This window comes from Panthera uncia, chromosome B1 (genome assembly GCF_023721935.1).
Source record: "Panthera uncia isolate 11264 chromosome B1, Puncia_PCG_1.0, whole genome shotgun sequence".
NCBI lineage: Eukaryota > Metazoa > Chordata > Mammalia > Carnivora > Felidae > Panthera > Panthera uncia.
In genome coordinates this window covers 60975160-60986759 of record NC_064811.1, presented here as the reverse complement: position 1 = coordinate 60986759, position 11600 = coordinate 60975160, and the positions used below count along the sequence as shown (strand labels likewise).

General features: G+C 45.1%; 1 protein-coding gene across 1 annotated transcript in view; it reads right to left on the bottom strand.

The window, feature by feature from the left end:
- Positions 1 to 6465: 6465 nt before the first annotated feature.
- Positions 6466 to 11600, bottom strand: part of LOC125922377 (PDZ and LIM domain protein 2-like) — a 258336-nt gene continuing 253201 nt past the window's right edge. The window contains exon 4 of the mRNA XM_049630034.1: positions 6466 to 6554. Within this exon, the coding sequence (XP_049485991.1) occupies positions 6510 to 6554 (45 nt within the window). The 3' untranslated portion in view covers positions 6466 to 6509. The remainder of the gene's footprint in view (positions 6555 to 11600) is intronic.

Sequence of the window (11600 nt, the reverse complement as noted above, 5' to 3'; positions counted from 1 at the left end):
CAGATGGAATAAACGTACCCTCATGGATCTCAGGGTAAGATAGTTGCAGAGAACTGGAAATCAAATCGTTGTGTGTCCCTGAATTACTGCTCCCCTTGACAGAGAAGTTGCTTAGAGGTCTACCATAGGACTCCCATTGGATAAGTTAGAAGCAGTTCAGCAGGGCACAGTAAAGGTGTGGCTCTTCCCCTCCACCCAGTGGTCTTTGGGGCGGGAGGGGAAGGGTATCTACCACAGCAGCTGGAAACACGCCTCCTTAATATATAAATCCACACAAGACTGTCCTTGGAGAGTTTAAAGGAGGCCTAATACCAACCAAGATATTTCAAAATTAAGCTAATTAATTTTCATACAATGCCAAAGTATACATTGCTTTTCATTTACCAAAACAGGCGGAGGAAGGGTTTTTGTGTGTGTGAGGCAAAAGCCTTACCTTTCAGAAGGGACTTTTTTCCAAACACCACTCCATTAAACAAAAACAAATAGATGGCCCCCAAACCTCCAACACTAAAGACACTGGCTCTTTTGGGATAAGTCTGATGCATCCCATTGTTTTTCTCTTCTTTATTTCACCTGCTTGTCATTTAGAGAAAGAGGCCACAAATAAGCAATTAAAGGCAACAAGAAAACAAAGGAAAGGACAGAAAGCATTCATTTTTAGAGAAAAACCTCCAACAGTGGTCAAAAGAATCTACATTTAAAAATCATACCAGAAAGGGATCGCTCACTAAAAGAAAACTTTTAAAGATCATTGATTGAAACCTGATTGAAAAGATGACAGAGAAGCTAAAAACTTTAAGAATACTTGCTCCAGCCCCTCCATTCCTACCTACCTGTATCTTCATAATAAATTTTACACCAGGCGTTTAACCACCACCAGCCACCCCTACCACCACTCACACATAACCTGACACCGGTGGGGGAGAAAATAATACAGCTCAGAAGAATGCTTCCCTCTTACTCACTTTCAAATGAAAGAATGCCAAATAAAACTTGAAAAACCAGCCCTGTGATCCTTCTCTGTGTTGGATAAAATAAGCAGTTCATATTTTCAGTTTTACCTTTTACACGGTCTGATGATCAGAGGAATCTCCATAGTAATCAATACTCCAATCACCTTGAGATCTAGAACATGACCATGACTGCTGCACCCACCTGTTCTTTCCCATGCCATATGTTCTCTTAAGTGACAGTATTCCCTAGAAGCAAGCACTCGCATTAAGCGGACCTCTGAGCAAAAACTTTGAATCAAGATTATATAAGAAGAAAAGCGGATTCAAATGAGTGGGAATGGGGAAAAGATAATCAAGCATTTATACCTTCAGCTGTGATGGGGTTACATAATGTACAGCCGGCAATCTCAGTAACCACTTCTTTTCATGTAACTTTAAAGTTGAATGAGAAGACCCACCTTTCCTCTAACATTGAGAACACAGTCACAGGTTCCTTCTCTTCCAACAAATGTTGGCAATGAGAACAGAGAAGAACTTGGCTGCTAGGACACAGACAGCCATTCCTTGTGAGAAATGGAAACAGTCATCTAGGAATTCCCCAGGGAAATGGGGAAGCAAAGCCATGAAGTACACAACACAAAGCAATTGCTAATTTGAAGGAGGTGAAAAGCCACTCCAAATACGCACGTGCATCCTAAGACATATGGTGACTGTGGGGCGCCTGGGGGGCTCAGTCAGTTAAGCGTCCGACTCTAGGTTTGGGCTCAGGTCGTGATCTCACGGTTCCTGAGTTTGAGCCCCGCATCAGGCTCTCTGATGTCAGTGCAGAGCCTGCTTCGGATCCTCTGTCTCCCTCTCTCTCGGCCCCTCCCTTGTTTGCTCTCTCTCTCTCTCTCTCTCAAAAATAAGTAACATTAAAAAAAAAGAAACTTAAAAAAAGGAAATATGATGACTGCACACACAGGAGAGAATAATTAAACATTCCTATGCAGAAATACTAATAGTACTGAATTACATGAATGCGCATATAATGAGAAACTTAAGCATGCGGTTGCTTTTTTTTTTTTAATAAACAGGTATAACACAACATCAAAAAGACACCTGTGAAAGGCTTGTCAGTTGCGAACCCTGCAATGAAAGTGCGAACTCTCACTCTCACATAGTAGTGGACTTACCTTGTGGCAAACAGAAGCATCCTAGATAACAGCCCTCTGGCCAACTGCATGTCATATTCAGGGCTGGGATAAAAAGCCATCTCTCCCAACTACTGCCCTCTCTGCTCCTGTCTGGGTTGCAAAGGCTTCCCAACAGTCCACTGCACCTCCCGTCACACCGCCCGAACCACCCGGAACTCGCTAAGCGTGCAACTAGCTGGGTGGGACTCACATTCCCAGTCACCTCTGCAAAACGGCCAATTGAAATTCAATTCCTGCCAAATAAGAGGGTAGAAGAGAAGGTGACCCTTGGTAACTTTTCCGGCAAGAGCCAGCATCTTAGACAATAGCATGCAGCTTAGAAATGCTAGAATTCCATTTTGTGGGCAGGAGGAGGAGGGAAGCAAGGAAAACCATCTGCTGATAAAATGCATCAAACTGGAATCAGGAAGTTCCCTTGAATGATCTCTGCCAAACCCTCAGCCTCCTCCACGTGCAAAAATGCCACTGTCTGCAAAAGTGTGTGTTAATTGCTTCAAGCTTCCCAGTTTGGGAGGCTACTGAGGCAGGGGTCCAAATCAACATCCCCTGAGACCTGCTAGGCACAACTGTCCGGAGAACACGAAGTCAGCAGCCCCGGGACAAAACTCACTGCCAAGGGACGTACAAAGTCCCAGCTGAACTAACCGTGTTGCTCCGCTGAGAATTAGGAGTGAAACCCTGAGCTTGTGTTATCTATTTGTCTTGATTTATTTTACAGAGCACAGACCACCATGTGGTAAATGCTTAGTAAGTAAATGAGGCAGTTATTATAATGATGGTACGACTGGTGGGGGCGGGGGGAGAGGTTTGTGGAGGAAAGCACTGGCTCAGGAAATACTGAATTTCAAGCTAGAACATTTTGTCTCCTTTACCAACTCACTGAACTAGCCTGGCCGAAGGCTTGACAGGTTTTATGGAGATGTTTCTGTTAAGATAAATGAGATCACAGGATTCCTACTGACAGAGTTAGATAAGAGAGCATTCAGGGGTCTCACGGAAGGGAAGGATGGGATTGGATCTGTGAGAATATTAAGCCCTGGACCAGAAAGAGTTTCTCTCTCTAAATCTGGTTGCTTGGCTGGTCGCTGTCTACATCTGGGGGAGGATGGAGTTTCCTGCTCTTACTCTTTGGTTTTTCTTATGCGTAAATGAGAAAATCCTTCCTGGCTATTTGCTCCATGAAAAAGGAACTATCTATAACTCTGACCCAGTGCACTTGGAATTGGCTCATGAAGTAGCCCCAGCACTTTCCAATTCCAAGAGTTGCGACTTATCACAAAGTAGACTTGCTCAATGGCCACTACTAACCTACCAACTCGACACTTGGAAGACTCCTAAGAAGCTGATAAGCACATCGTTTCTGCCCTAAGTGGAAGACCAGGACATCAGCACCTCACCCCTTTCCATATTTCAAGACAGGATTTAGACCAGAGCCAGCCTGAAAGAGAAACAATGACCAAAGCTGGAATAATGTAAGCAATGAAAATAATGTAAGAGCAAAAGTGCATTGGATTACAACACAGAGAAGAAAATAAACATGAAGGAGTCCTTACTGATACAGTTAAAATAAGTAGGGAAAGAGACAGCTCTTCCTTACAGAAGAATTCCAACTAATAAGTACAGAAGGAATGAAGAAAATATGGAATCAGCTTAGAACATTATAGTAATAACTGTTGCAGGGACTATATCCACCAATGGAGAAAGTCTGAGGACAAATAGGGATATTCACATAGTCTCAAAGTTATCTCTTCCAAGATATTACAAAGAGATGAATAGCTGTACGGCAGAGAAACCTGGCAGACTTTACCTCAACCCAGTCATCAAGGTTGACATCACCAGGAGTAAAACATATGGACATAACGTAATCCCTGATAGGACATGCAACCAGGATGCATCACTTCTGTGGTATTCTTGCCAAAAATGTATAGCTTCAATCTAATCATGAGACAATATCAAACAAACCCAAAAAGAAGGCATTCTACAAAATAACTGGCCCATACTCTTTCAGTGTGTCAAGGTTGGAAAAGACAAGGAAAAACTAAGGAAATATCAGATTAGAGGAAACTAAGGAAACATGCCAAATACAATACAGAATCCTAGAACAAAAAAGGGATGTTCATAGGGGAAAAAATGATTAAAACTGAATAAAGTCTTCTGTATATAGCCTGTAGTTAACAGCATTTTATCAATAGCAATTTCTTAGTTTTGATATTTGGATTATGATGATAAAAGATGTAAACATTAGGGAGAGCTAGGTGATGGGTGTACTGAAAATCTCTGTACTATTTTTGCAACTTTTTTATGACTCTAAAATTATTTTGAAATAAAAAGTAAAACCCAAAATGGGCAGGATTTAGGATCGGAGTATAATTGGATAAGAACCACTCCCATTTCCAAGTTCAGTCCTACATCAGTAACACTTGGGATACAGTGATCTCTTCCTCTAGGAAAGAGGAAGCCAGCTATTGCAGGGGCTTACAATAAATATAGTTGTGGAGTCAAGATACACATGTGAAATTCCTAGAGTATATGGAGTTAAAGGGATATGCGTGGGAGCAACGTATCCTTTTTAAAAAGGAAGTTGCTTGCCCATCCACTCCCTTCCTGTCCCCCTTCAGACAGACAGACCACTGATGGCCAGCTTTGACCATGCTGATGAAGGCAACCCCCAAAATTTTTTTAATGTTTATTTATTATTGAGACAGAGAGACACAGAGCATGAGCAGGGAAGAGGTAGAGAGAGGGGAGACACAGAATCTGAAGTAGGCTCCAGGCTCTGAGCTGTCAGCACAGAGCCCAATGGGGCTTGAACCCACAGACCGTGAGATCATGACCTGAGCCGAAGTCGGTCACCTAACCAACTGAGCCACCCAGGTGCCCCAACCCCGGCTCATTTTAAAGACTGTCTCTTCATGGATAGGACACCATCCAGGTATACAATTAGGTTCATTTGTTTCATCCAACTGTTAAAGATTGATTTATAAAATCTTTTCATTGTTTCAAGCTCAAACTCAGGTCTGTGTGATTCCAGTGCTCAAGTACGGCTTCAGTCAATCTATGCTCTTCCTGCCTTCATCAGCCTAATGGTCCCACGCTTATTCCCAAGGGCCCCACTGGCAGCAGCATGGAAGTCACACTCTTTAATCTGTCTTCTCCCTTCTCCCATCCTCATCTGCTATCGATCTGCTTCCTAAATTCATCTCGAATCATGTCTCCTCTCTTGTCCCATCACCGCTTGTGTGGTTCAATCCTGATCATTTTCTTCCCAGACTATCGCAGTAACTTCTTAACTACAACCTCTGGCCTTGAGCACACTGATGCTGATGCCACACCAACCTACACAGCCCAGTGGAGTCTTCCCAAGTAGAGGCTCTGGTTCTCTACATTGACAATCCAAGGAGGCTAAAGGACATAGTTCTCAGGGCTCTGCCTCTTCCGGCTGGCCCCAGAACAGCCTTTGCCAGCTGGCTCCCTTGTAGCCAGCACCTTCTGCAAATCTGACCTGTCCTCTACCACTAACCGAATTCCCACAGCTGTGGGAGCACACAGGAGCACAGAGGATGCACAGGTGAGTAGCTGCAAATGTTTTTTAGGCTAACTTTACAATCTCAGGACACTCCTCAGTTAACAGAGGACAAGAGTTTTATATGATCATCAGTTCAAAGATGAATTAATCTTGCTGTACAATTTAACACATTTGTCATTTCCAAAGTGTAAGACCTTGGTTGGTATATTGCTGTGAGTGTTTTTCATTGTAGTTTCAAAAACAGTTACGGATGTGTTTTTTAAAAAGATATCTGAATCAGGGGTGCCTGGGTGGCTTAGCTGGTAAAGCTTCTGACTTCAGCTCAGGTCATGATCTTGCGGTTCATGAGTTCGAGCCTCGCGTCGGGTTCTGTGCTGACAGCTGGGAGACTGAAGCCTGCTTCACATTCTGTGTCTCCCTCTCTCTCTGCCCCTCCCCTGCTCACACTCTCAGTCTCTCTCTCTCAAAAATAAACAAACATACAAAAAAAAAAAAAAAAGAGAGAGAGAGAGAGATCTGACTCAAATGATTTGAGGGAGCCCCAGACTACCTCCCGGGAACTTTAGGGTTCTTCAGAACCTATTTTGAAAACCATCATTATTGTACTCTGAGCTGCTATCAGACCTCCTTGTTCAGCCCCTCCTACCTACCTACCAAGTATCTTGACCAGCCTTGCCCCCAGTCCCTTTTCTTCCAGCAGCCGAGTTCCTTTTCTGAACTGCTCCGCACAGACTCTGTGTCTCTTACCTGTGCTTCGGCCGAAGCTTAACTCCTCCTGACCATGCTGCTTTCCTGTGCTGGGGGTCCGAGGTGAGGGGCTCTGGGCTGAGGGAGTCAGAGGTACTGGTACCTGCAGGGCCTGGGTCTGCACACGCATCTCTGGCAAAACAAAAGAATGGGAAAACGGGAAAATATGATGGTGTTCATGGGAAGGGCGCACTAATGAATCAACAAGAAAAATGCATGAAAATTAACTGAGCGGTTAAAGCAGAACTGCAAGCTGAGTGCAGAGTTCTCAGCCTGCACCCACTGAAGTGCTCTGCTCCAAAGAAGGCAGGCCCATGCCTGAGGGGCTTCATCCTTTCCCATCTATGTTTCTGTGCAGCACTAAAGTATACTTCCCAGTTTAAAATACCAGGTTTTCCAACCAAGGGGGAAGAGACACTACAATGAAGGTGAACTCCCCCTATAATTCAGCCTCCATCAGTATATAAGTGAGAAACTGGACTCACTAAAGCAAATGGCCAGGCAATGTCCCTGAAACCCAGTCCCCACTGCCTCCCTTCTTTTTTTTAATGTTTATTTTGAGAGAGAGTGCATTCATGCAAACAGGAGGAAGAGGAAGAGGAAGAGGAGGAAGAGGAAGAGGAGGAAGAGGAGGAAGAGGAGGAGGAGGAGGAGGAGGAGAGAGAGAGACAGAGAGAGAGAGAGACACAGAGAGAGTCCCAAGCAGGCTCTGTGCCATCAGAGCAGAGCCCAAAATGGGGCTTGATCTCACAAACTGTGACCAGAGCGGAAATCAAGAGTCGGACGTTTACCCGACTGAGCCACCCAGGCACCCCAGACCACTGCCTCCCTTCTCAATTCATTATAAGGAGAGTGACCCCCAAGGGGAGCAGGCCTCCTCTGTTCAGTGAGTGGCAGCTCAGAAGAGCATGCCAACTCTTAAGCCTTAGCTGTTTCAGATTGTCTAGATTCCACCGTGCTGGAGGCAAGCCTTTTATGTGTCCATTTAAGTCCACCCTCACACCCCCCAGGTCCCTAACACCATTCTCTTTTCCTTCCCAGTCCCAGGCAGAGAAAATTTTAAGCCCTGCGTGACCAATATGTGGCACACATTCTGCCACAAGAACAGGTGTATTTCTTCCCCATAGGAGACTCTCAGCTTCTGAATTTCCAAATGCCTGACTCGAAGGCATCCTCTTGATCAGACAGTCGCCTGCCTCAGGCTCTGAAGCAGTTTTGTCATTATTCTGCTCTGCTGGGTACCAGTGATGTGTTTTCAGTGTGGGTCTTTAAGGATCATTCTGAGACTAGGAGAGCCTACCGGTGGCCCCCACACACGTCCTGTGAGCAGGAATCGGAGAAGAGGCAAATGCATGCAGCCTCTCCTCTGTGTGAGCCTTGGCTGAGAAGAGGCGGGATTATCAAACGGCTGTCAATTTCTTTTATTTCAGGACACAGAGGGAGATGACCAAGGAGTTTCCATTTCTAAGATATGCTTCCTTAGCTAAGTACCCTTACCCCTTTCTGTACATTACTTTTCTCATCAAATTTAGGATTCCTGGAGTTGAATATGGTCAATATAAGTCTAGGCTTGAAGTCTGAAGGCTCAGTTGAGGTTCTGTCACTTATGAATTGAAAGACATTGGGCAAATGCCCTCTGAACCTAGGCCCCACATCTGTAATATAAATATAAGAGGCAGGGCACAGCATGACTAGGGGGCTGGTTCCATAGGCAGCCTCTCTGATTTGGAGTCCTGACTCTTCCTACTGACTAGCTCTGTGACTCTGACCCCTCTGTGTCCCGGCTGTCTCATCTCTGAAAGGGGCGTAAAAGAACACCGTTTTTCATAGAGCTGTTGAGAAGCTGAAGCTAATTCAGATGAAGCACTTAGGATAGAGCCTGGCACATGCTCAGTACTCAGAAAATTAGCCAATATTATCATGCCCATCTTGCAAAATTGCTGCTAAGTCTTCTAGATGATGTCTGTTACCTGTCTAGCACACTGCCTACAGGTGGTATTTGCCTAATTATTTTCACAATCATTTTACTGCAGTACCTCCATGTTAGAGCTCCTTTCAGCCAACATGTTCTACGAAACAGACACCACTAAAAAGACCGAATCTATGCTGGGAATAACCACAGAAAGAGCTTTGGCCAGAGAGTTAATATGTCAAGGCCTTTTGCAGAATTCATCCTGTGGTCCCCAATTAGAATTACTCCTACAACCCTCAGAGGCACCAACACCACCTGGCTTAAACTGGGGGCAGAAAACAGACTCAAGGGTATCTCACCATCAGATGTGTGAATGTAAAGATTACATGTATGTCACGAGCACACCCAGGACCACTCACCGGTATAATCCATTCTGACAGCAAGCTTTCCTTTCTAGTCTCCTCTAGATGCCTATGTGTCTGCTAGTGGAGAGCAAAGGCCAAGCCTGAGCTTTCATAAAACCTCTGTGGCGTTTAATACCTTCCTCATTTGGGGCTTGAACCATAATTGCTGGCTCTGTACCACAGCGAAGCCCTTTTCTCTTTCCTCGCCTGCTCCCCCTTCCTGGGAGGTGCCAGGTGATGGAAGGTCCAGGAGGGCACTGTCACAGGGAAGGGATGGCAGGAAGGGCAGGCAAATGAAAAAGAGATGAAAGCACAAGGAACAGGAGATGATCTCATCCTTTCAAGGACTTTCGATACAGGATTCCTCACAACCCTAGGAAAGCAGAGACCGGCACCCCAGCATTGCTCTCCAGGCCACTGGCTGTCTGGTCACCTGCCACCTCCAGGAGACCGACTGAGGTTAGCAACTGGGTGTGAGGGTTCATGGAACTCATGTAGCTTGTTGCTGACTGCAGTCCCCCCACTCCCCCCCTTGCTAAACCACAGCACGGCCTCCCTGCTAATCTACGCCTCCCCCCACCCTGGATGGGCTGGCTCCAGAGGCCAGATGGAGGTCCTGGCACTGAGTGGGCTTTCTGGATGTATCATACAAACTAGAAAAGAGGCTAGAGAGAGTGCAGGAAGAATCGCCAGCACTTAGAACACAGCTTTTCTGCCTTAAACTCTTTCTAGAATCATCTGGATGACAAACATTTAAAACATTTATATGTTCTAATGAAAAAAAAAATCCATGATGAATCTAGACCTAAATTAGTCCTGGAATGAGTGTTGGGAAGCCTATTACTCCAAAGACCTCCCCGTTGGACTCCTCACTTCGCCTTTTAATCCCCTCGCCAGTTATCTTATCTGCACCTTGAACTTGGCCTGTCTCTGCAATGCACATTTTCCCATCCGCTTCCGGCCTCTCAGCAGAGTGGAACTGGCAAAGCCTACAATGTGCTCTGATCACGTGCCCCACTGGTGCTACTGTGATTCCACACACCTGGGACAGATTATTCCAAGTCTTTCCTATAGGAGATGTGTGCTTTCCCATATATCAGGAGTCATTCTCACAACTTCTCTATAAAGGCAAAACCTAATTGTTTGAGCCCCATCTTCCAGATGAATACGCCGAGACAGACAGGTTGTATATCTTGGCTCAAACCATACATGGAATCACACTCACGCGAGATAAAAATCACCATCAGTTACTCTTCTTCCTTTCAGTGTAAAAGCTTCAAACTTGTTTAGTTTATATCACAAATTCTGTAGGCCTTGGAAGTACACCCAGATTTGGTCAGAATGGGTGGAGATGGTGATGGTGGGGACTTTAATTAAACATGTTGCCAAATGAGCTTATTTTTTAGTTAAAAGATACTCAAAGGTAGACACCCACAGATATACTGCAGAAGCCTTAGACTCAATGAAACAAGTTCAAGTGAAAAAATACGGAGGTAAACCATATGCCTCTCCAGCCTTAGGGAGCTACTTCCAGATCCCAAAAGGCACCACATTCTCCTGGCTTATCCATACTTGCCCTTCAGGTTTCAGTTTGGACATCATCTCCTCCGAGTGCAAGTTGGCATGAGGTGCTGCGCCCTGTGCTAGCTATAGGTGTGCATTTCAAAGTGCAATGCACACTGTCTTCTGACCACCTGTTTGCTGGTCTGTCTTCCTCCACATGCTTAGAAAGGCAAGCAGACCAGCTTGCTGCCTGGCACACTGAGTCGCTTGATAATCATTTGTTAAATGAACGAAATATTGCCAAATGTTCAACAGATCTGTAACGTGTCTTCCTTCCCATCTCCTTTTTGTTCACTTAACTGGCTGGCAAAGCTAATGAGGGTTGCGGGGGCGGGGGGAACTGTTTGTATATTGTTTCTTGCTCTTCCCCAGTCTCGAGATCAAGGTTTAGGAGGAGCTAAAAACAAAATTGTGAACCACAATCCTCCTGTCATCTTTCTTCCCCAGACAGTTAAGAAACAAGAAATCCAGGCCAACTGCCTCCATTTCTACTCCCTGTGATGATTACACTCATATTTTGTCCACCCTCTCCCCCACCACCCTCAATATTCCTAACTCATGAATATACACTGGCTACTTTACTATTTGATATTTTAGTAGAGCCATTCACTGCTTTCTGAACTGAGTGTCAGCCAACATCAGAAGTTCCAGATCATTCTGTTCCCTGTGGCTCTCCCGAACAGCATGAAAATTGGGGGGAGGCCTGGAGAAGCTGGAGTAAGAGCTGTGAGGAACTGAGCCAGACATTTTAAATGGTCTTTCCAGATCCCTTTAGATTCCTGCTTTCTACTGAGTTTAAATACTTTCATTTTGTCTTGGGGCAGAGTGGCAAAGAATCATCTCTCCTTGGCAGGGACTGTTACAACATTAGAGAAATGCAGCAGTTCCTCCCTTTTTGTGGGGTTTCATCCAACAGGAAAGAGCTTCCTCACTGGCTGCTTCCACTCCTGTCCCCCTTCAATCCAGCGTCTACCAGCAGCCAGTGACACTTTTAAAAAATGTACATGACTCAGGGCACCTGGGTGGCTTGGTCAGTTGAGCGTCCGTCTCTTGATTTTAGCTCAGGTCATGGGATCGAGCTCCTCGTTGAGCTCTTTGAGGAGCCTGGGGACTGCTTGAGATCCTCTCCCTCTCTCTCTCTCTCTCCCCTGTTCACACTCTAAAATTTCTTTTTATGCTTCCGATTCTGTGTCTCCCTCTCTCTCTGCCCCTCCCCCGTTCATGCTCTGTCTCTCTCGGTCTCAAAAATAAATAAACGTTAAAAAAAAAAAATTAAAAAAAAAAAAAAGGGCGCCTAGG